The 27736-nt window shown below is 33.6% G+C and overlaps 2 protein-coding genes across 2 annotated transcripts in view; one reads left to right on the top strand and one right to left on the bottom strand.

The window, feature by feature from the left end:
* The window catches only part of Cwc27 (CWC27 spliceosome associated cyclophilin), a 218236-nt gene extending 196044 nt beyond the window's left edge, over positions 1 to 22192 (bottom strand). The window contains exons 1-7 of the mRNA XM_076856115.1: positions 21956 to 22192; positions 13001 to 13097; positions 9411 to 9523; positions 6936 to 7079; positions 4554 to 4652; positions 3824 to 3927; positions 2001 to 2070 (exon numbers count right to left, since the gene is read on the bottom strand). Of these exons, the coding sequence (XP_076712230.1) occupies positions 2001 to 2070; positions 3824 to 3927; positions 4554 to 4652; positions 6936 to 7079; positions 9411 to 9523; positions 13001 to 13097; positions 21956 to 21997 (669 nt within the window). The 5' untranslated portion in view covers positions 21998 to 22192. The remainder of the gene's footprint in view (positions 1 to 2000; positions 2071 to 3823; positions 3928 to 4553; positions 4653 to 6935; positions 7080 to 9410; positions 9524 to 13000; positions 13098 to 21955) is intronic.
* A 279-nt stretch (positions 22193 to 22471) lies between these two features.
* The window catches only part of Srek1ip1 (SREK1 interacting protein 1), a 38856-nt gene continuing 33591 nt past the window's right edge, over positions 22472 to 27736 (top strand). The window contains exon 1 of the mRNA XM_076857229.2: positions 22472 to 22632. Coding sequence (XP_076713344.1) covers positions 22620 to 22632 — 13 coding nt within the window. The 5' untranslated portion in view covers positions 22472 to 22619. The remainder of the gene's footprint in view (positions 22633 to 27736) is intronic.

The following is a 27736-nucleotide window of genomic DNA, read 5'->3' on the forward strand; positions in this document are numbered from 1 at the left end:
TGACTGTTGTAAAAACATGGCATATAGTAAATATTTTATTTTGATAAGATGCAAATTTGAATTATGAACAATACAAAACTAGTTCATTGACATCTACATAAGATAATTCCTGAGATATCAAGTTGGCAGTGATTCATGATATTTATATGGACTAGGGAAAGGTTTTCATGTAAAAATAAATTTAGTTTTTTTTTTAATTTTTTATTATTTCCTTTTAGCTATACATATATTAGGGTTTGTTTTGACATAATTTGACATAATCATACAATCATGGAATATAAACCCTCCTATTCAGACCCCAGTGCTTCCCTCTTCCCCTTCCTTCTCCCTCCCCCAGTTTCTCTCCCTCTATTCTACTGATCTTTCTGCTGTTTATTTATGGGTTTTCTGATGATGAGATTCACTGTGGTATATTCATATATGTACATTCGAAAGTTAAGCCAGAATTCATCCCACAGTTTTTCCCTTTTCCTGTACCTCTTCCTTCCCCCTCAATCCCTTTCCTCTTCTCCACTGATCTCCTATTTTCATGGAAATGAAATTAGTTTTGACATCTAATATGGAGACATTTCCTAAAGCTGCTTAGAATAATGGATAAGAATTCAGAAAAAACATCCACCTTTATCTCCGAGAATTTAGAATGTTGGTATACTGGAGGTAGTAACTGAATCAAGAGTAGCTAACAGATTACTTAAAGACGCAGTAAAAATTAACAAAATTTATGAGCTGGATGTGGTGATACACACTTGTTGTAATCCCAGTGACTTGAGAGGCTGAGGCAGGCAGATAACAAGTTCAAAGCCAGCCTCAGCAATTGAGCAAGGCCCTAATAACTTAGCAAGACCTTGTCTCAAAATAAAAAATTTTAAAAAACTTTTTTAAAAAGGCTGGGGATGTGGCTCAGTGGTTAAGTACCCCTGGGCTCAATCCCTAGTACCAAAAAAAAAAAAAAGAGAGAGAGAGAGAAATACCCATTTTAATTTAGTTTTAATGCAAGGAGTATAAATGTGCCCAACATTAAAAATATTTATCTCCCCAAACCATGATCACTAATAAAAGAAGCACAGAGATAAAGAAGAAAAAATAAGGATAAAAAAAAAAGATTAAAAAAAAAATAATGTACTTCTAAGTCAATGCTATTACTAGTGTTGGTAAAAAATAGGTGACTATGTCAAGTAACTAAGGCAGTAGGAAGTAACTAAGTTATGATTACTATGATAACGATTTTGAATTGAGGCCTCAGTACTAATTTACATTCAAGAAAGGAAGCCATAGCAGAACTTTTGGGAGTAAAATTCCTATGAAGGTAATTTTCTTGGGGCACATATACCTGAACCTAATCCAAACAATGGTAAGAGACTACAGGCCTTTCAGCAATACGTTTTGTGATAAAAGTGGGTTAAAAGAAAACCACAGTTAGAAGCCTGGAAGGATTGGTGAAGTAAAAGGCCAAGAGACAACATACAATCTAAAGACACAGATTTTATAGTTGGACCTGAGTTCAATTTTCAGCTTATGTGATTTTGAGCAAATTATAACCTAAAATGAGGTAATAATAACACCTTTCAAAGGGCTTGGATGAGAATTAATGAAGCAAATAAAATATATGCAAGTAACATTGATATGAAAATGAGTTGGCCTGTGACTATTATAAAAATGGTAATAATCATTATCATCTAGCAAACCAAACAAGTAGAAATTAAAATCTGAATCACAAAGTTGAATAATTCAAAAGTCTTCAGGTCTAGTTTTAACTGATAGAAAAATGCCAATATTAAAAATAAGGAAAAAATTCAACAATTTTAAGAAGGCAAATCAATTCAAAAGTTATTTTACTGACCACCAATTATTTTACAAAGCATTCAAGGTAAACTGACTTGAGTGTGTACCATGTAAAACGTACTGTTCCAAGTACAGCAGAAGCAGGAGATATAAAAATGACGAAGAAGTACATTCTGATCTCTTTTGTAATTCAGATGAAAGGACAAATTAGAAATTACCTGACTAACTCGATTTACTTCCTCCTCTTCTTCCTCAGCTTCTTCTCCAAATGAAAGTAAACTAAAATTTCTAGTCAAAAAAGTAAATAAAAAAAGAATTAAAGAGAGAAAATTAGAAAAAGTTAAAACTCATAAACATCCTGTTATTAAAGTAATAGGACAGAATTTGCAAGAAAAAATACATTTTTTTAAAGAACAGAATATTATTTAGTCTTCAGCAGAAGTATCCTAAGCATCTATAATTTTCAGTAAAGGCTTTTGGACTCAGACCATTGATATTACATATATAAAACTAATGACCAAAAATCCTGAACATTACCATATATACTGAGTGAAGTATAACAGAAATAAATTTTTGATGTTTATCAAAACTAGTAGCAAAATGAAGATTTCTGAAAAACTAATAAATTTACGAACCTGAGAGCACTATAAAGTAACAATTATTCTTGTATTTGGCAAAATATATCTTAATATTTTAAAATTAATCAGAAACATAAAATTGTCAGATTATATATACATATATATGTATATATGTGTGTGTTGTCTGTGTATGTATGTCCAAGGGGAGAAAAAAACTAAGTTTTTCTACTCTGATCCTTCACATTAAAATCTAGATGTAAGTAATGACAACAATATCATCCTAACATTATATGCTATGAATAAAAACAAAACACTATAAAACACACAAGAAAACCTTTTGAGATTGTTGTCAAGGTAATTATAGTGCTGAAAGACTATATATAAATATAGTGACAATGACCTTTCATCCAGAGATAAATTAGTCAAAATAAAAGAATCAAAGAACAAAGAAAATCCAAAACATACCTATGAAAAGTTACACTGCCACAAAGTCTCAACTGCTTATTAAAGTGCCTAGTCCTGTCTGAGAGTTTATAGAAGCAATTTAGTTTACTTTATTTTGTAGGATATCAAGTAAAGAAACTAATGTGTATTGAACACCTATAGGGTGTCTTCACATAGACCTTTCCATTTAATCTTCTTAACAACCAGATGTTATAGTTATGATAAGCACCATTTTTACATGATGAGATAACTGAAGCTTACAAAGATTAATAAACTTCAATTCTTATCAACTGTGTTTGATGGGATTAAACATAGAGTTGTCTGAATCTAACATTCCTAAGTACAATAAAATCTCTAAAAAGAATGTTATAATTCAGTAAAGGAGTAGGTTGAAATTTAATTCTGCAGTATCTACTTTAATAAAACAGATAATAATGTAAAGAATATTAACACAAACTATTGAAATTTGTTTTTTAAAAAAATTTATTTTTGGAGAGTCTGTCTTCAGTAAATAATCTAGAATACTGAATCTAAAATAGTATTTTTAAAACATTTATAATAAGATTATTTTTAAGAGTATCTAAAAAAGGAATCAAAAAGTTAAAGATATTATACAATCATGTAATAAGATTACAAATATTTTTTATATTATTCTTTATACTCTCCAAATTCTTTATACTAAGTAAGCATATATTAACTTAAAAGAAAGCAAAAATGTTTCTCAAATAATTTATATAAATAATTGGTATAGAGAACACAAGGCACTTATGTATTTACTAACACAGATTTTATGTGGACATCTGAAATGATACATTTTTAGTTTAAGTTAAAGCTATATAATGTACTTAAATACAAGAAATGCCCATTTAAAAAAAGCCATAGACTTATATTATGATACCTCCCTGGTTCAAACGGGTCTTTCTTTTGCTAGTCAACAATTACTATAAAAGGAAATAGAAAAACTAAATAAATTAGTGTTGCTTTTCCCAGTTGAAGAAAAATGTTTCTACTATGATTACTTTGTGCCTTTGGGTTTCAATTTCTTTACTTCTTCTTCTGGTTTCTCTTTTTTGGGCTTTTTAATTTCCCTTGGAATGATGTCATCAAAAGGATTAAACAAAACCTATGAAAAGAAATATGTTGAAAACATTATTCTATTTTTTAAACTTCCTCAAAAAAACAATATTTAATTGCATCAAAAGTGTCCATATTTCCCCCCATAAATATTATTAGCATAGTGATAGATCTACTACTTGAAGTACTTCCACTTATATGGTCTCACTGGATTCTTCCAAGAAACCTATGTGCTATTAAGTAAAGGATATTCTGTCTTACCTCTAATTTACAAAAGGAAAAATACCTAGGAAAATGTAAATGACACACAGTAAGAGAAACAAAGTCAGACATTTTGACTCCAAATCAAATGCTTTTAAGGGCCTTGCTCCCTTCATAAAAAATAACTCTTTAACTATGAAGTCATTTCTTTAGGCTAAAATAAATCTAACTCCTTCAACTTTCCAACATGAGTTGAGTTTTTCATTCATTGGACTATCATATAAAGTTTCATCTTTGAATTCAAAACCTTTACTTTTTCACTTTAAAAAATTCTTAAATCATAAATTGTGCCTAAATACATAAGTGAATCATTGTATTTAGTACAAAACCATCATCCAGTAGTTTAAACATATTAAGTCAACTCCTCTTAAATGGCAACTGAAGTCCCATATCTCATAATAATCATGCTCCTACCTCACAACTTTTGATTTTGTGTGGATTACGTGGTCTTTCGTCATCATCAATGTCTACTTCTGTGAGTCGCAGCATGTTATAAACCGTGTCTCCTGTAACCTAATAAAAATATAAAATGTAACTACAAATATATTTATTTATCCTTTGAATTAGGGGACTTTTGTAAATACTTTGTAAATAGTTAAAAGAGAATTTCAGAGGCTGGAATTATATAGCTCAGTGGTAGAGCACTTGCCTAACGTGTGTGAGGCACTTGGTTTAATCCTTAGCACCACATAAAAATAAATAAATAAAACAAAAGTACTGTGTCCATATACTACTAAAAAATACACATACATACATAAAAAAATAATTTCATATTATTCCATAAGAATATATGTATTAAACATAATGCAAATAAGGTGACTTCATTTTAAGGGAGAAAAGCACAGATGGGTTCAATCTCTCGCTAGGGTTTTTGATAGATTTCCAATATGTACTTAGTACCATCTTTTAATAAAATTAAAAATGTAATGCCAATTACCATCTTATCGAATGACAACTTTTCAAACATCATACACAAAATTAGATTTTAGAGTAAGAGGGTAAGTAAGTAATAACAATGTGATAAACATTACGCAGACACCTCAGTCGATCCACATAAACAGCTAACTAATAATAACAATCATTATTGTTCTTCTATATTTTAAAAAACCGAGACTCAAAGAGGTTATAGAGCCAACAGTAGTGGCTCTTCCAACTTATAACCACTTTGCTAAATTTTTTCACTAATGTATAAATTATATAGTACCATTTGTAAAAGATAGTTCAAATGTAACTTAAATATCATTTTATTATACACTCTTTTAAAAAGCTTTTTAGTTACACATGGACACAATATCTTTGTTTGTTTATTTATTTATTTATTTATTTTTTAAAGAGAGAGAGAGAGAGAGAGAGAGAATTTTAATATTTATCTTTTAGTTTTTGGCGGACACAACATCTCTGTTTGTATGTGGTGCTGAGGATCGAACCCGGGCCGCACGCATGCCAGGAAAGCGCGCTACTGCTTGAGTCACATCCCCAGCCCCTATTTATTTATTTTTAAGAATTTTTTTTAGTTGTATATAGACACAATGCCTTTATTTTATTTATTTATGTTTTTATATGGTGCTAAGGATCAAATCCAGTGCCTCACACATGCTAGGCAAGCACTCTACCACTAAGCCACAAACCCAGCCTGGTTTATTCAATTTTTATGTGGTGCTGGATCAAACCCAGTGCTTCACATGTGTGAGGCAAGTGTTCTGCCATTGATCTATAATCCCAGCCCCTATTACACTCTTTTTTTGTACGGAGGAAAAATCTATGGTCATTAGAGAACCTGAGATGGGAGAGTCTTGAAAGACTAGGCTAATGTATATTTTCTAAAAATGGTGTTAAAAATTAGACAACAGGTGCTGGGGATATAGCTCAGTTGGTAGAATGCTTGCTTGCCTCACATGCATAAGGCCCTGGGTTCAATCTCTAGCACCAAACAAAAAAAAAAGACAACTAACTACATTTCATGATTTTAATGTGATTCCTTTAATTCAACATTTCCCAAGATATAAAAATGAGTTTTTCAATTGTATTGTTTGTTTTTTCCTCTTTTATCATCACAAAATCCAGTTTTGCCTAGGATTTGAGACAACAATTCTTACTAAACCAGTACAGGGGGCTGATAAGCTAGAGGTATCTAATAGGTCTAAAAATTAAAATGTATAGAAATATATTTATGAGAAGATAGAAGAATGATAGAAGAAAACTCTCAGGATCCCTATTTATTGGGAATTATTGAAAATTCTATGGAAAGGATATGGCCTGAAAGGCATTAAATGTGAGCAGAATTAAATTAGTACTATCCAAAGTAACATTTCCAATAAAAGCTTTCAATGTCAACTTCTATTTTAAACTAAAAGGAATTAATAAAATTACCATTAATAAAGTAAACTTTAAACTAGTATTATGTGACTTTTTTTTTTTCAGTGCTGGGGATAGAACTCAGGCCCTTCTCACACATGCTTGTTAAGCACTCTACCACTGAGTCACACCTTTCTAAAAATGTAAAAAACATCATTGCTGAATGGCATGGTAGCTGATACCATTAGTATGATTTTTAAGGACAGAAAACATTAAATTCATAACAAACAACTGACTTGAAACATGATAAAGAATTCACAAGTCTTTTAAAGTTCATTATAATAGGAACATATTCCATCATTTTTTAAAATAATAAATCAATTCAAGGGATATTTTCATGAAGGCAGCTGTTAGATAAATTCATCATATCTGTCACAGAAGCCTAAAGAATCACATAAAACCAAAAACCAAATCACAGGTTTAGGACAACAGGACACAAACCTTTCCAAAGATGGTATGCTTATTGTTAAGTTCATCTGCTCGACCCAGCGTAAAGAAAAACTGGCTGCCATTATCATGAGGACCAGCATTTGCCATGGCAACCAGTCCTCTCCGATTAAAACGCAACCGTGAGTGAAATTCATCCTGAAGCATAAAAAAACAATTCAGTGAATGTTCTCAGTTACAAGATACTTCATTTCATATTCAATCATTATGTAGCTAACCAGTAAGGTCCCATATAATGTCTAATAAAAAATTGCTAAAGTTTTGTTTAACTGATTTTCAAGTATAATCAAATCCAAAATTTACTATTCAGTACTCTTAAACTTGAATTCACTAGCCTGTGTCTTCTAAATATACTCAGCCATAAATATCGCCTATTTTGTGGAAAGTTGCATACGTACACATAGAGCAAAGAATTCATTCAAAGGGGAAGAGATTTCTAAGATTCATTTCCTTATTTTCATAGTCAAAATCATCAAAACTTTTAAAACCTATTATTTCTCCAAGGAATTCAGCTTTGAACCATTGTGAAGTCTTCAACTATTGCTCCTCCTAAACTCTTTTAAATGTCAAGAAATAACCTCCTCCTCCTCCCCCTCCCCTCCCCCTCCCCCCCTCCCCCTCCTCCTCCTCCTCCTCCTCCTTCTCCTTCTCCTTTGATTCAAAGAATCTACCAGAATAGTGCTAATGTGATTTGACACAGTCCTAAGTTATTCTCTTACCTGGTACTGAACTCATTTGCCAGTTTTCAAAATAGCAGGTAAAAGCCTTTCTAAAGTGGTTTTCTTGTTTTTATAGAACTACTTAACAGATTCCTTAGTCTCTGAGTTAACATAATTTGCATCCAGACCTGATACTGGAATCATATGTTATATAGCATGTTATGTAACCAATACTTGTCATAAAAGAAGTAATGAATAATTCTTAAGAGATCTGAACTCAATGCATCATAACTCTGAATAATGTGTTTAAAATGACCTAACTGAAAATAAAAAAACAAAGACTTCAAGTTAGGAAAGAACTGTCAAAAAGAGCTATTCTGTTACACCAAATAATCGAATAAAGAAATGCTTCCTACAAGAATGTAGGCTCTAAAACCATGAGACATTTCACCTTAGTAAAATATAAAATAGTCTTAACAATTACATCTGAGTTTTTTTTAATAACCATTCACATTTTCTAAGATCATTATCTAGAAATTAAAGCAAAATTTTAACTATTTTTCTCAAGAATCATACATCAGACTATGACCCAGTAAAAGATGAGACTCCAGATACTCTATCCCATTAGAACAAACACAAAGTTCTTTATAAATTCCCCTATTTAAGAACTATTAATTTTTACTCACCCAAAGGAATTAATGTTGGTACCATCAGACTAATAACAAACACAATTTTTAGCTTTTTACTTAAACCCTCTACTGTTCCTTACTTTGTTTTGTTTTGCGATACTGGGAATCGATCCCAGAACCTCGCACATGCTAAGCAAGTACTCTACCAATGTGCTATTCCCCTGGCCTCTTAATTTCTTTAGTATGATATTCTTTTTCTTCTTAGATCTGTGTTGGCAATTAAGAAATTTCTCACTTACTCTTAACTAATATACCTTTTTATAAAGCTTTCTTATGTTGCTTCTTCTATTCTCCTTGTGGTTTCCCATTGTGGCATGCATTCTGTGTTAGAGACTATTGTGTATAATTGAAAATAAATTTTGCTAAGTGAGACTGAACTGTATTCCCTCAAAAATTTTACATTGAAGCCCTAATCCCCAATATGACTACATTTGGGTCTGGGAGGAGGCAATAAAGGTTAGATGAGGTCATAAGGATGAGTCCCTAACCCAATAGGGTTCATGTCTTTACAAGAAGAGGAATAGGACACCAAAGTTCATTCTCTCTGCCCTATGTGAGACCTCAGAGTAGGAAAGCCAAATACAAACCAGGAAAAGACCTCACCAGGATCCAAATTGCCAGACATAATGATCTTGGACATCCCAGCCCCCACAGAACCATCAGAAATAAACTTTTGTTGTTTAAGTCACGCACTGTGTGGTATTTGGTTATAGCAGCCTAAGCAAACAACTCTAAGATTCCAAAGGATTTAAGTAATTTCTTTTAAAATAAAATAGCATATGCAATATTCTAAAAATGCTTTATATTTATAGAGATGCAGAGATTAGAAAAAGTCAGACATCAGAAAATATGCTATATGGTCTTTTTTATGAATCACATTATTTTCACTACCATCTTTAGTTCTACCTGTACTCAATCTAACATAAAAGCTTGCAATAAGAAAACTTAGAAAGAATATTTGGTAGGGTAAGTGTTGCTCTTATCCTTGTATAATTCTAAATGACAGTTGGTTTTGTATACTAATGTGAAATGATTTTTCTTCTTGTGAAGCACAATCATTTTCAGTTAAACAATCCAAGCTGACTTGCAAAATAATAATGATAATAGTAATTCAGTCTTACTTTGAATGGAGCTCCATAGATAGACTCTCCGCCAGTCCCTGTGCCAGTAGGATCTCCCCCTTGGACTATAAAACCAGGCACAACTCTATGAAAAATGGTGTTGTCATAATAAGCTGAAAAAAAAAAGTTTTTAAATAATTTATCAATTTCTAAAATTAAGTGTTATCTATGGTTATCAGAATTAATATGTCACCAGAATCACAAAATTTATTTTCCAGAATGTCAAATAGGTTTCCAAATCAAAACTGTTTTTTCTCTACTTCTTATAAAGTATTTACTTTCAAAACAACACATGCTTCAACAGAAACCTTGGTAGTGGTTGTTTTGTTTTTATTTCCAAGATTCTCTCAAACTCTGGATTATTGTTTTCGGAATAAAAATCAGAGAAATAGAGCTCATGTGCAAACACGCTATTGTCCCAAGTCAAAACATTTAAAAAGCAGGATATATAAGACCCATATATATATATTACAGCGAAGGGAAGAGGGAGACGAAAGAGGTCTTTGTTACCTGTGTCTTCAAATTTTAAGTTATGCCATCCTATTCTTTTTCCTTACTTCCTATTAAATCTTTCATGATGTCAGCTTTTTCTTTTAAGGTTTTCTTTATAATTTTCCCATTCATATTCTTGTGAAATGCATAAAATTTTATAACATCATATATAAATGAGTATAAATTTTCTAGAATCCTTACACCATAATTTTGTGTTATATCCTGGTTGGCATTTCCAATTTCCACAAATTTTTTATATCTACTATTTCTACTTCCCTATAACTTATTAATAATTGCTGTTGAACTATGAATTTAAAGTTGTTCCGGAAGCAAACCATGTGTTATAATAGATTTTGCAGTTTTCAGTTTATTTTACTCTTATATTTATGCATCATATTCATAACTTTTTTGAATAAAGAAGCTTTATTAGTTCATCACATATACTCATAATATCCTCCTGAATGCTATCTACTATTGAAAAAACAAAGTTAAATGAATCTCAAATACGAAACAGAGTTCCCATGTTTCCACTTAATTCTACTATTTCTCAATACAGTTTTTATTTCTGGCTGTCCAATGGTTTTATGATATGTCTTGACTAATTTACATTTCCAGTCCAAATACACACAGGAATTTATATTTGCATTTTAATATCAGCTTTCTGTATTTTTTCTAATAGAATTGTGTTTTCTGTTTAATTTTGCATATTGTTGTCACTGATAACTTTTTTATATCTAAAGTTCATTTGTGATGAGTCTGCCCTATTTACTTTAGCCTCTCCAATATGTTTTTAAACATATATTTTAGTTTCATTAAAAAAACTTTAATAATTTGTGGCATGGTTAATGTACACATTTATATTTTTCACTTTTAAAGAATGAATAAACTACTGTTAATGGAAGTAGAGGATAAAAATAACTGAAGGATGTATCATGAAGAGACAAGGCATAATATTGGCATAAATATTATGGGCATAAATTAATTTTATTCCTTCCTCGCACTTCAGATAAATAATGAAATTATAAAAGGTATTCATTATAATACATTTTTGACCTGACAATTTATTAAAAATTACACTCATTATAAATGTTCACCTAACATACTACAAAGACCTAAAATCCAAGATATGGTTTGTATAATAGTAAATCTTTTGTTTTTGGAAAGGCTGTGATCTTCCCTTTAACTATTTTATGTTAAACAATGCTCTTTATATATATATATATATATATAAAATATTGATTTGAGTGTTATAAGATCAAGGAATCAAAGACTTGAAAGAACCTAACTGGGGTTTTCTGAATTATATTTTTAAAACCTTGACTTTACTCATTTGTGAGTATCTTTTTCAAATCATTCTTCTCAGGCTTCTTGTTAGCCTTTCCAATAACAATTCAATCTTTTATCTGCTAAATTAATAGAATTACTCTGATTATTTTTCTTACTATTTTTCTATTCTTTTTTCTTTCTCCTTGTATTCTTATAAATTGAGAATGATTGTTTTGTTGCCATAATTGAGCTTCCTCATCATCCAACTTAACAACCTCATTATTTTTCTTCATTGTTATTTTATATCCAGATATTTTCTGTTTCTTCCATTTACCTGGATATGGTTTGCAATTTACCATTCATTCTTTCTAATGTTTTTGTAATTTAACTCTCCTCCTGTAAAATTTGAGCTTTTTATTCTTCAAAACTTCTTACCAGAAGCAAGTCTGACTTTTCCATGTCTCATGTGCTTCTTAGCTTTGTTGACAGTTATTTGAGGCCTCTCTAACTAAACTACCTGTCTGACTCTATTTCCTTCCTGCCTGCCATAACAATTATTAATAATGGTTTTTGCAGACATCTTCTTTCTCTTCTCTCTCTCTTTGTCTTTTTTGTTTTAATTTTATTTCTTAAATCTTCTCCTGGTATTTATCTATTTGGAGAGTTCTCACTATCCCATAATACTAGATACTGTGGATTCTCTTTTTACATCTTGTTTCTGGCCCAAAATGCTATTTTCTGATACTTTAAAACATATTTTCTCTAAAAATCATTTATAACTTAGGAGGACTATGATTTGCCACCACTAAAGATATTCAAAACCATATGCAATGTATTCTAAAACCCAACAAGACATTCTAAAAATGTTAGAAATGTTTAGTTTGATAAGGAAATATTGTGAAGTAGAAAACACTCAAGTGAATGTAAATTTCTGTATTTTTTTTTAAAAGAAAAGTCATCACCTTATGATTCAAATCTTAAAAAAATAGACATTGATAATAACATTAGTGAATGCTAGATGGAAGACTATGGAAAAACTGGAATTTTGAACAGATATTAAAAGCTAGGTACTAAAAAATGAAAAGAGAAAACACTCTTAAACAACAACAACAAAGGAAAACCAGTATGAGGATATTCATGAAAGTGTAAGGAAAGTGAAAGTGAGAAGGAAATGTTCAGGAAATAAAGGTAATAGCTGAAACCACATGGTTAATGCAATGAGAAATAAAATTAGAAAGCTAGAAAGCCAAACTGCCTGAGGATTCAAATATTAGAAGATTAAATAGAAGAAAAAGAAATTAAAGATGAAAGTCAGGAAGACCAGATAACAGGCAACTGCAGTTAGGAAGGTGAAAGTCAAGGCAATCTGGGGGAAAAAATTTGATAAATTTAGTCTTACATTAGTTTAGTTGTAGCTGACATTGGAAGATTCCAGAAGAAAAGTCCACTAAGTAATTCCATACCGGTGCTAAGAAGGGAAGAAATGGCTAGAGTTCTAATTGTGACAGCCATTTGCATGAAAGTAATAACAGAAGAGTGAAGACAATAGAACTAGAGACAATCTTAGGAAATATCTGTATTTAGAATATTAAAGAAAGAAAAAATGATCAAAGTATTATTTGCTAAAATAAATTTTTGTTAAAACCATATAGGTTTATTTTGGAGAAAGTGTTATCTCCCCTCTCTATTTTCTGACACATAGCTCAAGACCATATCACTCATATCAACACGCACTACTCATTACCACTATCCAACACCAATCTTCAATGTTGTGAAAAATACACTACAGTTTATTTTTAAATTAACTATGATTTCTCAAGAATTATAATTACCTTCCAAACAAAGCTGAATGAAATTTCTGCACGCTTTAGGTGCTTCTTTTGACCACAACTCTATGTCAATATCTCCAGCTGTAGTTTTCAATAAAACCTGCAGAAAGAATATTATCATTATATTAACATTTTGATAATGAGTTGAATCACTATTCAACTTGAAGCATTCACCAATGATTTTCTGATTTCAGAACATTAGAAACTGCTTGACTTTTGTTTTTATACTAAACAAAATTCAAATATGCACTGTAAATTATTATACATTTAGATCTCTCAATATATCATTTTCAGAAATAGTTTAGGATTTAAGAAAAAATAATATATACCATTTTTTAATCACAGAAAAGAACTTAATTATTTAAAGATGATAATCAAACTTTTTATAATTGTTTCTCATCATCACTTCCAATAAAATTGGTGTATTAAGAAATTTAAATGCAGATTCATTAAATTATGACATTATAATTTTATAATTACTCATTTATAATTACACTGTCACTCTACTTTTTCATTTGCTACTCATAATTTATGGAATAATATTCTTAATCTAATTCTGATTCAGACTAAAATGATATGTTTTAAAAGTAAATAGAAGCCTTTGATAGCTTCCTTTCCACCTGCTCATGGCAGTGATTACTTCTTGATGAAACAACCAGAACCCCTACTGAGTATGCAGGAGGCAACAGTTTAAAACTGACTTACTAATAACCACAAATAACAAAAAGAAGAAGAGGAGGAGGAGGAGGAAGAAGAAGAATGTTAAACCCTAAGTTTGAACACTATGGCATCCATCTTTTCCTTTTTTTGCCCCAAGTACACCAAACTTGATCAGTGTCAAAATTGTGGCCACCACAATAATTTAGAAAGTTCTTACAAATAAAGTATATGCAGTGTGCACTATTTTAAAAATAACTGATTCTCAGAGACAGTCACTATCATTGATAGAAGCCATACTTCTTTTTTTCCCCTAAAACTCCTGCATTAGTTTTCACAAAAACACTTTTTTGGAAATGGAGGAAGCATACAAACCATTCAATTAAGTCTATGCCCCTGCCTTGTATGGATGCCTAAGAGGTGCTAACTGCCCAAGTTAAGAAAGCTGAGTTAACAAAGCAAGAAGAGCATTTCAGGACTGGGGCTGTAGCTCAGTGGCACAGCCCTTGCCTTGCTTGTGTGAGGCACTCAGTTTGATCCTCAGCATCACATGAAAATAAGTAAATAAACATTTTGTATCCATTTACAATTAAAAAAATATTTTTTAAAAAATGAAAAGCATTTCAATCACCTCTTTCTATTCAGTACATTTTTTTGCTACAACTACCCTTCAATTTCTATTTCAGAAGTTCAGATAATGCTGCCATGAATTTTTATAACATTGATGGATTCATTAAATCTTTCTGGGCTACTACAAGCTACATAGTTCTGCTATAACTACTCTTCAGTGACCACGAGAATGGGAGAAATGAAAATATCTGCACTGAGGTAGATTTTTAAATAGTTTCCTTAACTGCTAAGGAAATATAAAAGAATTAGAAATGCAAACATGCACAATTTTCTTAATCCATTTAGTACTAAACAGGGAACATTTGTTAAAATGTCTCCCATGTCAGCTTCTATGCCAGACATTTTGGATACTTTATTCCATTAAATTCTAACCTACAAGGTAGGTATTATTAATCCCGTGTTACTGATGAACAAACCAGAAACTCAGAATATCTTTATCCAAGATTTCACAGTGAATGATTTAAGCCAAAAGTTCAGACTATAAAGAATATAGAATTTAAGCCAAAAGTTTTCAGACTGTAAAGAATATAAAGAATAAAGTTTTCCCTATGTCATAATACTGCCTCCAAAAAGTTCTCCATATTTTCTATACTACTCTGGAAAAAAAAAAAAAAAGTCCTTCAAGTTCTAGAACCCTGCCATATATCTCAAAAGAAATCCCTGAGATTGCCCTGGTCACAACTGATTTGAGTAGAGAAAAAATGCTTCAGTCAAAAGCAATTATAGATTGCTGAATATATGGAAAGTAAGACCTTCTAGCATAGCTTGGCATGAAACAGTGCACAAGAGATATTCTATAATGGATAGAGACAAACCAACACAACTTGATTCTCACTTCCCTGGGAAATAAACATTAGGCTATAAATGGGAAGACTGAAAAACTCCTTCTACTGAGAACAGATCTGGAACAAAACTATGCAGTGTCTTCTGATTTTTCCATGAAGCTTGATGTACATCCAAATCTTTAAAGTATTGTACACCTAAAAAGACAATATCCTATCCTATTTCATTATCCCCTTATATAGCTAAAATGAGGCACTACTGGTAAAGAAAATGTTAACACGTTTTCTTTACTTTGTAAAGCAATACTCTCCAAATTTTTTGAAAGTGTGCAAACTGATTAGCAAAAATTTAAAAAGTCCTGGCACACTGGTACTGCAATTCCAGTTACTGCAATCCTGAGGTAGAAGGATCACAAACTCAGGCCAGGCTGGGCAATTAGCAAAAACCAACCTCAAAAATAAGTAAATAAATAAAAAATGCTGGGAATGTAACCCAGAGGTATAATACCCTTGGGTTCAATTTCTAGTTCTGTGAAGGAAAGAAGGAGAGGGAGAGAGAAAGGAAGGGAAGGAGGGAGGGAGGGAACGGGGGAAGAGAAAGAAAAGTGAGGGTGGAGAATAAGTAAAGGCTTAGAGCTCATTTCTAAAACTTAAATATATGTAGTACTATATTGCTGTAATATATATGATATATCAAATAAAATAAGATTTTATAAGATTAAATAAACAGTATTTTAAAATAATTCTTATTTATTATTAATGGTATAATGAATCTCTTTAAGTTTATTAAGATATAATCCACATATCAAACATTTCACCCTTTTAAAGTAAAAAATTCAGTGTTTTTTAGTATAGTCACAGTGTTGAGCAATCATTGCCATTAATTCCACAACATTTTATCACCCTAAAAAGAAACCTTGTACCCATTATCAATCAGTACCCATTTCCCTATGGCAACAATAATCTACTTTCTATCTGCATGTACCTGCCAAATGGACATTGCATATAAATGGAATCACTGAATATGTGTCCTTTTATTCTGGCTTCTTTCATTTGGTATAATGTTGCTTTCAAATTATTCAAAAGGTCTATTTTCTTTTTTCCCACACTTAGTTTTCAAATGTCTTGAAAACTCAATCAAGAATATGAAAAGTGTAAGAAATAAAATCAAGAATTAATAAAAGGGATGGACTCAAACTAAAAAGCTTGTTTTTCAGCAAAACAATCAATGAGTTGAAGAGAGAGCCTACATTTTGGGAGCAAATTTTTGCCACATGCACATCAGATAGAGCACTAATCCCCAGGATATATGAAGAACTCAAAAAACTTAACACCAAACAAACAAACAAGCCAATCAATAAATGGGCTAAGGAACTAAATAGGCACTTCTCAGAAGAAGATACACAATCAACAAATACAGGAGAAAATGTTCAACATCACTATCAATTAGAGAAATGCAAATCAAAACTAAGATTTCATCTCACTCCAATCAGAATGGCAGCTATGAAAGATACAAACAACAATAAGTTTTGGTGAGGATGTGGGGAAAATGGCACACTCTTACATTGCTGGTGGGATTGCAAAATGGTGCAGTCAATCTGGAAAGCAGTATAGAGATTCCTTGGAAAACTGGGAATGGAACCACCTTTTGACCCAGTTATCCCACTCCTCGGTTTATACCCCAAAGGACTTAAAATCAGCATATTACAGGAACACAACCACATCAATGTTTATTGCTGCACAATTCACAATAGCTAAACTGTGGAACCAACCTAGATGCCCTTCAGTAGATGAATGGATAAAGAAAATGTGGAATATATACACAATGGAATATTATTCAGCATTAAAAGAATAAAATCATGGCATTTGCAGGTAAATGGATGGAGCTGGAAAATATAATCCTAAGTGAAATTAGTCAATCCAAAAAACCAAATGCCGAATGATTTCTCCGATTTAAGAATGCTGATTCATAATATGCTGAGGGGGGGATTAAATGAACTCTAGATAGGACAAAGGGGAAAAGAGGAGGGAGCTGAAAGGAGGGAGAATAGGGGTAGGAAAGACGGTGGATGCCATGGTCATCATTACACTAAGTACATGTATGAAGACACAAAGGATATGATTCTATTTTGTGTACAACCAGAGATATGAAAAACTGTGCTGCATATGTATGAAAAAAATCTCATTGTGTATAATTTATATAAAATGATTAATGAATAATATTATATTCCTTTTTTATTAGCTCTTTGAATTATAATACATATTTATACTCATAGCATATCTCAATTTAAATACTATTTTCATCAGAAATATTAGACCAGTAGACTTCATAAAAAAATTTATAATTTTGTTGCAAAATTGAACATTATTAAATAATTGAGTCATAAAAAATAAAGAATATGAAAAGGTCAGATATGATAGTACACACCTATAATCCCAGCAATTCAGAAGGCTTAGGTAGAAGTGTCACAAGTTGGAGGCCAGCCTCAGCAACTTAATGAGACCCTTAGCAGTTTAGGGAGAGAATCTCAAAATAAAAAGGACTAGTGATGTGACTCAGTGGTGAAGCACCCCTGGGTTCAATCCTTCACAAAAAGAGAGAGATTGTGCAATGGTTTCTATACTTATAGTGATAAGTATTTCAAACAAATATATATATTTTTAAAGTTTACCATTAACATTAATAAACAAAAATTCATATTTCAAATAATCTTGATAATAAATTCATAATTCTAAATTTTTCACAGACTTCCCATTCTGAGGCATCAATTCTACCATTTTCTTATTATTTGATTATATTTATGCCAATATTATCTTCAATATGAAATTTGTGAGGTTTCTAAATCCAGTTAGCCAGTCATTAAACAACATCATAACAAAAAGTGACTGAACAAGTAATTGAACTTACATGATTTTTAAATATATATAAACTCTTACACTTAAACAAATACAAGAGAAGATAAATACAAGTAGATGTAGATTTTCTCCCAACTCCCAAGAATGAATGGCTTTTCACATTTTAGGATGTATGTACGTACAATCACTGCTATAAAAAAACAAACCAATGCACATCATCCCTCCCACCACAGACTGCCCAACATCAAAGATGACACTTCCACTTACTATCTTTCTTAGCTTGGGCAAGGTATCTAACATGTGTATGATTCAATTCTCCATCTATAAAAAGGGATAATATCTTCATAGGTTTGCTGTAGGACAAAATGAACTACTATAAAGAGTGCTTAGAGTAGTGCTTCACAAATAAGTGCTCAAAAAATGAGAGCCATAATCATAAAGAAAACAAGTAATAATAAATGTTGGTGAGGATGTGGGAAGAAAGGTACTCTTATACATTGCTGGTGGGAGTGCAAATTTGTACAACCACTACGGAAAACTGGAATGGAACTATCATTTGATCCAGTTATCCCACTCCTCCATCTATACCCAAAGAACTTAAAATCAGCATGCTACAGTGATGTGGCCATATCAACATTTACAGCAGCTCAGTTCACAATAGCCAAGCTATGGAACCAACCTAAGTATCCTTCAACAGATGAATGAATAAAGAAAATGTGATATAAATACACAATGGAAAATTACTCAGCCATAAATAAGAATGGAATTATGGCATTTGCCAGTAAATGGATGGAACTGGAAAATATCATGCTAAGTGAAATAAGCCATTTCCAAAAAACTAAAGGCTGAATGTTCTCTCTGATATGGATGCTAACCCACAACAAGGGAGGGTGGAAGGGGAAGAATAAAAGTTCATTGGATTAGAAAAGGAGAATGAAGGGAAGAGAGGAGGAGGGGGATAGGAAGGACAGTAGAAAAATAGGACATAACTTTCCTATCCTTGATTTGAATACATGACCAGGGTAACTCCACATCATATACAATCACAAGAATAGGATCCTAATTAGAATAAGTTATACGTCAGGGAAGTATAATATGCCACAATGCATTCTGCAGTCATGTATATCTAAAAAGAACAAATAAAATTTAAAATGATAGCCATTATTATTCTAATTATTATTCATAGATAAATATACATATTTTTTGCTTTAGGCAATTTATTCCTGGCAGTAAGAATGCACATATGGTTGGGCTACCTTGACTACCTGGTTTCTTAATTGTTTCATTTGACAAAGCTACTGAATTAATAAAGAAGGCATGACTCCTTCCTCCTTTGGCCATGACTACTTTGTCAGACCTCAGTGGTTCTTTTTCTTAAAGGACACAAATAAGATGTTGGCAATTTAGATTATGTGATCATAATATGGAGAAATTTCAACCTCAATAGATTATCTTATACTTATGAAAATCTCTATCAAGTGCTACATTTCTGTGCCTTACCTTTAGGAGCTAAGTTTAGAGTACAACACAGCAAAATAAGACACTTATGGACAACATCCAGGGGTCAATAACTGCCATCGTGTATCAATTATTTTCTAAGTTGATACCATGCTCTTTGAAGGGAGGAATTTTGTCCTATTTATTCTAAATATCTCTGTACACTTTCAATGCCTAATATACCATTAGACAGTAAAGGCATTAAACATTCATTGACACACTTGTAATTATTACATCTGCTTTACATCCTTTCTTGGCCCATGCAGTACAGAACTTTAAATTTTCAATCTCCTCAATCCTTATGCTAGAAAAAGTCCCAAATGGATTTTGGAAAAAAACTTGGATGAGGCATGCCTTATGTTCTCTTTCAGCCCATTTCTCTTCAGAAGACAGGCTGTATTAATCACAACTTGTAATTATACCTTTATTTACATAATTATTTGTTCAACATATATTTCACTCATCTGAGTGCATAACAGGTATGAAGCAGTTTTCCCCCTCCCCAGAGCATCTCTAAAACCTAATATAAAGCCTGACATGTGTTGGATGCTCAATAAACATTTATAATGCATCCTTGTCAAAGCTTTTCATCTATATGATCATGTTAAACTATCCTCTAGAATAAAGCAACTAAATCTGCCTTCAGTGAGCAACAGTATAACTTCAAACTCCTCAATGCTTAGTATATTTCAGAAGTTAAGAGAAATGTAATATTAATTCACCCATCCACTCATTCATTCTTTCAATAAATATTTGAACTCCTTCTACTATGTGTCAAGCACTATTCTAGATTCTTGTCTCTGCACCTACAGTGTTAGCATTCTACACAGTAAAGGTAGAGGACAGGATACAATAAACAAATAATAAATACTGTAGGAAAAAAAAAACATAAAGAAGTTAAGACAGCCAGTGATAATGGGATGCAGGGGCCTGATTAAGGTTTGCAATTTCACAGAAAATATATAAATAAGGCCTTCTTGCTAAGGTTGACATGGAAGCAGTAAAACAGCACACGGGAAAGAGAAATAGCAACTGTGAAGGCCCTGCCTGGTGAGACAGGCAATCTAGTCTCTATCAGTGTTTACCATTTGGTGTTAACACAGCCCCCAAGAAACATTTAGAAATAGAAGGAGGTAGGTGTTTTTGAGTTTTCACATCCATGTGAAGTGGGGTGGGGTGTGAGTGGAGATTAGGATGGGGATGCTCACCTATAATGCCCAGGAAAAGTTCAAACAGCAAAGAAGTGTTTGCCCCAGATACCCACTAATTGTTTTTGGTTGGGGGGGGGGGGGGGCTGGGAATTATAGCATTTTTGGTTTTGACTTTCAAATTGCCCTGATTACATTACCAAATTTCAATGAATAAAAGATTGTATAAGTGATTTGTGATAAAATTACCAACAGAATTGCATTTTATATAAATGTAGTTTTACCTCAATTCAACTTTACACATTTGTGTGTGTGTGTGTGTGTGTGTGTGTGTTTTTTTGTTTTTTTTTTTTTTACTGGGGATTGAACCCAGGGTCTTGTGCATGATAAATAAACCTTCTATTACTGAACTGCGTCCCCAATCCCTCAACCACATACTTCCAATCCCACTATATTTGCCATTTTGCTGGTTTATCACATTTAATATGTGATATGGACTAGGTCTCTGTTCAAGAACTCAGGTGACACATTCCACAATTGTCTCCTTTGCATCAAAAGGTATATGAACACCCTGGATGGGAAGTGACATGCCTTGGATATCAAATCTATCAGAAAATCCTCTCCCTTGGGGCTGGAGATGTGGCTCAAGCAGTAGTGCGCTAGCCTGGCATGTGCAGGGCGCTGGGTTCGATACTCAGCACCACATAAAAATAAAATAAAGATGTTGTGTCCACCAAAAACTAAAAACTAAGTATTAAACAAAGAAAAAGAAAATCCTCTCCCATTCTAATAGGGTAACATTCTCCATTTTCTCTGATAACTACTTTGTTTTAAGACCAGCTCAATAGATGTCTGCTGCATGGTTCTTTCCCCCAGCATTCCCAGTTGCTTACTCCTAAATCACTGCCATAGCGACAAAAATCTTCTTTCCAAAAGCTCATTTATCAGACATGCCAAAGGTTCTTCTTCACCTGCCTGCCTGTCAAAGTAAACCATAGCTATCCTATGTTAACAGCTAGGATAGTGCCTGCTCCCTAGCAAGTGCTCAATAAATAAGTACAGAGAGAATGGAGAATGATCGCTCTCCAAGTTAAGCTAAGAATATATCAAACTCAAAATTGCACTTTAAAAACCCGGAGACGCTAGAAGACGGCTGCGAGAGTTGGGACAAAGCAGGAAACCGGGCCAGAAAGCAGACAGAGAGAGATATCTCCACTTCAGGACTTTTTCAAGTCTATGCTGAGAAGTGCCAACTTTGGTGTTTTAGATGCAACACTGTCCCTAGGCAGGGAAAGGAACTAGGTTTATGTGGTCTTTTTTCAACCCTGAACCCCTCTATCCGGCAGATCTCATTTGAGGAGCCCAGGAACCATAGGTGAGGTTCTCACCTTCCCGTTCGTGGGAGGCTCCTGGATGTAGATGTTGCTCATCCTGCTCAGTGCTCAGGAATCCGCTCCTTAGTGAGGACGCCAGAGGCCAGCCAGTCACTAAATCCGGACGCCTATCAGAACACAATTCCTTAAGTTGTGTTGTCAGGAAAAGTTTCACTCGGTCACTGTCACCCAAGACAGAGACACCAAATACTATCCTGCCTCAAAACTAGCCCCTCACGGACGCCGCCATGTTGCTCCTGGACCCGAGCACCGCTAACCATGAGAAGGGGGACTCCCGTGTTCTTCAGAAAACAAAACATGATTACAAAGCTGTTATATACTAATATAATATTCGACATTATTATTTATAACGAAATAAAAAGAAATAATACGTAAATCCTAGCGGTGTTCACTTCACTGGGGTGCAGGTAACACATAGTTCCCGAAGCTGACAGTAATGGTTCAGACCACGTATGTTCTGCAATATTACTCGCCCGGAAACAGCATCCGTGGCTACTTGGTTCCGCCAGCCCCAGAGGCTTATCAGGCTTTTCCCCGCCGTCGGAAAGGTGCCGCGGCGCGGGTACAAGAGGTCGCTTTGTGTGTTGTCTTCACAGCCGGCGGGAAGCAAACGCGTTCTCGCAAGCTAAGGGCTTCAACGACCCCTCTTACGAGCATCATGGCAGTCCCAGGTGAAGACCAACAGTGGGGCCCCGGTGTCCGGGAGAGGAAGGGAACCGGTGGGGTGAAGTAGGATAGGGTACGGTGGGGTAGGGAGCAGCGCCCATGGGGATTTAGGCGGAGGCCTAACCAGATTTGGTTGTCCTACAAAGAAGTTTACAAGTCTAAAGGAAAAAAAAGTATTGTCGTCGCCCCTAGCCAAGCCCCGACTGCACAGGATTATAGGAAAAGTGTATTGTAGAAGGGAGAGAAGTGAGGAATGGTAGGCCAAAGGGGACCGGCGGCCGAGAAGAAATGACTTTCACTTTGGTATGCCTTAAAAATAAAATTTGAAGTGGGAATACTTGGTGGACCCAGGTAGCCAGAGGCATTTGGACTGGAAGACATGGAGACAAAATGCAAGTGTACTTCTAGCTCTTCCTGTTGTGTGTAGTCGCTGTGTGGCAGTAGACCAGTTGCTTTTCCCTTTGTGGCCTCAGTTTAAGAAGGAGCTTTGTTAAAGGATAACTAGTAGTGTACCTTCTAGCTCCTAATTTCTGTGTCCAGAGAGTACTGTCCTTCCTAAAAGTGACAAACCCTGCAGACTAAGTACCCCAGAGATGTCCTGCTCGTGACTCCCAGCATTTAGAAGTCCTAGTAAGGGAACTTAAATCTGCAGAACCCTGGTTGCAGAATATTTGGTAAATATACCCCTTCCCCCTACTTGGAGATTAACAACGCACTTTAGTATAACAAAGATTCTGGAAAGTATTGCTTTAGAGGCCCAACTTTATTTAATCCCCACCTCCTTCCCAGGATTTTTAGACCAGGTTTTTTTGTTCTGTAGAAGCTTTTTCTGAAGATTATTTGAAGAAAGTGGTTATAGGAACACTACTTTTCTACCTTCTGCAGTTTGGGGAGGAGCATCTCTGGATCTGTGAGAGGAAATGTACACGTTTTACTAACTGCCTACTATATGCTGGGCACTATCCTAGGTATGCTTTTGGAATACAGTTGTGAACAAGATAGACACTGTTGCTTTTCACACAGAAATTACAATTTAGCAGTGAAGAGGAGAAATTTACACAAAGTGGGACTAGTACTATGTCAAGGAAAATACAGGGCCTTGGGGAGCACTTAGGGGACTCTTAACAGGGTACAACAGAGGCCAGAAGGACTTTTCAGTGAATGTAGCATTTGGGATTAGACCTAAAGAATTATGGGAAGGGTAGAGTTCTGGGAAGGGAGATTGCAGTCAGAGGCACTAGATATGTAAAGGAAGAGGTGGTAGGTGAAGAGGACATGAAAGATATTTGCTACAGATGTCACTCAGCAAACAAATGAAGAGAAGTGAGAAATTAACTAAAAAGATGACCAAAAATAGCTAATATTTACTAAGGGTTTACTTTGTTATCATATGTGTCAGATACTATGGCATATATTGTATTTTATCTCTTTTAACTTTCACAGCCACACTGTGGGATAAGCATTGATGTTCTCATTTTACACATAAGAAAACAGGAACAGAGAAATCAAGTAACTTGCCTCTATTATGAAAAAGTTCATAACTGACCAATCAAGCTGGCTCCTAGACCATGTGCATTAATTCATTTTGCCACACTATATTATTGATTTACAAGGTAGTTTCTGGCTCTTGAAGGACCTTGCAAGTAGTGACAAGGAGTTTGGATGCCATCTTAGAAATCATAGGAAGTCATTCAAGAGTTTTTAAGCAAATTCATATTTTGAAAAATCATTCTGTCTGTAGGGTAGATTGGAGGGGAGTTAGCCTGGAGGTACAGTCACTAGTTAGGAGTAATTCTGATTAAGTCATGATAATGCCTGCTAAGATATGGTCTCATTAAAAAAGGACAGAAACAAATAGGTTGGAGACATATTTTTGGTGGCTGAATTACTAGCAGTTGGTGATTGATTTGACATGGGTGTCATCATTATACAAAATACATGTGTGAAGATGTGAATTTGGTGTCAATATACCTTATATACAATCAGAGACATGATAAATTGTGGTATAATGGTGTATTAAGAATTGCAATGCAATAATAATAATAATAAAAGAAAAATAGGAAATGCAGTTTATCTGGGTTTCACTGTTAGGTAGTTGGGTGGGGCTTGTTACTGATAAGACAAGGAGCAGAGTGTAGGTGGATGATGATGACTTCTGTTCCAAGCTTGTGTTGAGCTTAGTCTGACATAGGAATAGAAATATCTAGTAGACATTATGAGATATAGTATTTAGCTTAGGAAAAAAATCAAAACCAAAGAAAATGATCTGTCAGCCACATGCACTTAGGAAAGATTAAAGCTGAAAGAATGTATAACTTTTATCTGGTGGAATGTGTACAGTGTGAAAGGAAGATCTGTGACTGAAGCCTGGGGAATGTTACAATCTAAGTGACCAGTTTAAAAAAAAAAAAAAAAGAGAGAGACAAACCTGCACAGTAGATTTCTGGGTATCCTGATAGACCAAATTAGCTCTCTCTGGTGAGTTTAGCTTCTCATGGTTGCATCCAAATTGGACTGTTGTCATTGTTCATTACATTACTTGAGCAAACTTTTAAAAAATACCTGTGTGGTATGGGTACTCTGAGGGACACAATGTCATAGTCTGTGCCCTTGCAAAACTTTAGTCATTGTGCTACTTAAGGAAGAAGACAAAGTGATTTTCCAAAGCCCCATTTAACTCCAGTAAACTTAGACCAGTGTTATAGATATGTTAATCTTCTTTCAATTCAAAATAATGCTTCAAGGTATAATAATAAATTGTGCCATTAAGCTGGATGGCAGGACATAGATAAACTATTTAAACTCAGCAGAAAGTGAGATAATAGGCATGGCAGGTGCTATAAAAGTACAATGCAAGTGCCATTAGAAAATATAGATACAGAGAAAGTTAAGATAATTTCTTGGATGATTGATCCAGACAATATATAAAAGAAAAATAGAACTCTATTGAAACCTTTTAAGGTAATCACCAAGGAGGACAAGTATTATGTTATGCTCTATTATTTTAGGTATAATAGATTCAGCTCAGCATCTCTTGGAATGGTTCTGCTAGTGATTATTATAAGGTATGACTATAAAGTAATGAGGCTACTTTCCACAAACCACACAGGAAAACCAGCTTTGTCTTTTTATGGTCACATGCTTCTGCTGTTTTTCCTTAGCATTGTGTGTTAGCTTAAACCATTATGTAAGTTACACAATGAAATATTGTAGACTCTTAGAAAAATCTTGGATGCTTAGTTGTTTTTAGAGAAATGACATTTGAACATAGGTTTCACTGAAGTTTACTTTCTTTGGAAGATTGCTTTTCCCATTCACAGTTGTTGAAATTAACTCAGTTGTTGAAATCATGTCAGTGATTCACCATTCTTCATGAATAATTGATATGGCATAAGTAGCAATATATATTACTGATATTGTCAGCACAAAAACTCTGTTTTACTTTTATCACTCTTTTGGGAGTCAAATAAATTATGAAGACATTTTTAATTGAACATTAGGGCATCTGCTCCTTCAATATATTTTCATCAAGGAACTCATTTAATCTATTTCTTAAATTCATTTCTTAGAATTTCTAAGTTCTGCTAATTATCCTCCCTTCAATATTTGGGATCCCAAACAAGGAGTGTATCTAAATTATTCATATAAATCAATATAAAGGTTTAAATATTTGGAGTTTTATTTGTATTCCACTTCATTTGGACATACAGATGTTATATACATATTAGCACCTACATCGTATAAAATTTGACCACAATTTGGAGATTAGAAGCTCAGTAAATTGATGCTCTGTTTAAGGATCCTAAAATTATATTAACTAAAACCACAATGGAATAATAACCAATTTAAAACTTGTTACAAAAAGGAAAAGAACATAGCCGAGTCTAATTAAATCTAATCAAATTAAAAATGAAATAATGCATCCTATGATAGCAGTGATTACAATTTCTAATTGTTTAATCCAAAGAAAATTTAGTTACTTAAGCTGTTTACTTTTAAGTTAAGTGATTATAGAGAATAATTTAAAGAAAAATTTGACAGGCATCCTCCAAATCCAAAATGGACATTAATTTTTTTTTTTTTTTTGTACCAACAGTTGAACCCAGAGGGGTACTTAACCACTGAGCCACCTCCCCAGCCCTTTTTAAAAAATATGTTTTATTTAGAGACAGGGTCTCTCTGACTTGCCTAGGGCCTTGATAAGTTGCTGAGGCTGGCTTTGAACTTGCCATACTCTGCCTCAGCCTCCCAAGCTGCTGGAATTGCAAGTGTCCGCCACCATGCCTGCCTCAAGTGTCTTTTGAGTTTGCTTTTGATGGTTTTTGCCATTCATGTTTTTTATTCCTGATCAAATTTATGTTTGTCTTGAAAGCATTTTGATTGCATGTCATGAATAGAAAGGTAAACTTTGAGGTGGGTAGGCAGCATTTTTCTTAAAAACCTTAGCAGATTTTAGAAAGGAATGGAGCAAAGAATTCCAAAGGAGCCTAAAGGGGGAAAATAGATAGCTAAGTAGGGACCTCACAGGATAGCCTAACTATTCAGTTTGCCATAAGTTACAAGTATCATTGTAGTTCTTCCAAACAACTGAAAAGTACTAGTTAACTTAAGTAGAATAAAGAAAGGTCTTACTGAATCTAAGAGAAACCTGGATGGTAATTCTTGGAAAATAAAAAAGTCCAAGGGAATCCGTATTCAAGATTCTGCATGGGTTGAGACCTGGTTAGGGCTGCTGCTGCCCATGTCATCAATGCTACTAGAGAGCGAATCCTGACAAAATGAACCGTCTCCACATCATTGTGTTAATTGTCTTAGATCTATGTTGTCATTTGCCCTGGACTCAAAGACCCAGACATTTAGCCAAGCAGTCATGAAAATTAGTGACAAATGAAACTGGAAACAAGTTTTATTTATTTTTCTATCTATTTATTTATTTATTTTAAGACAGGGTCTCACTAAGTTGCGCAGGCTGGTCTTGAATTTGCAATCCTTCCTCAGCCTCCCAGGTAGCTGGAATTAGAGGCATGCTCCACTGTACCTGGCCCTGGAATCTTAATTTAAGCTAAGGCTGGTCAGGAAATAATTGATATGGAGTTACTTTATATATAA

Source organism: Callospermophilus lateralis, chromosome 5 (assembly GCF_048772815.1).
Source record: "Callospermophilus lateralis isolate mCalLat2 chromosome 5, mCalLat2.hap1, whole genome shotgun sequence".
Taxonomy (NCBI): Eukaryota; Metazoa; Chordata; class Mammalia; order Rodentia; family Sciuridae; genus Callospermophilus; species Callospermophilus lateralis.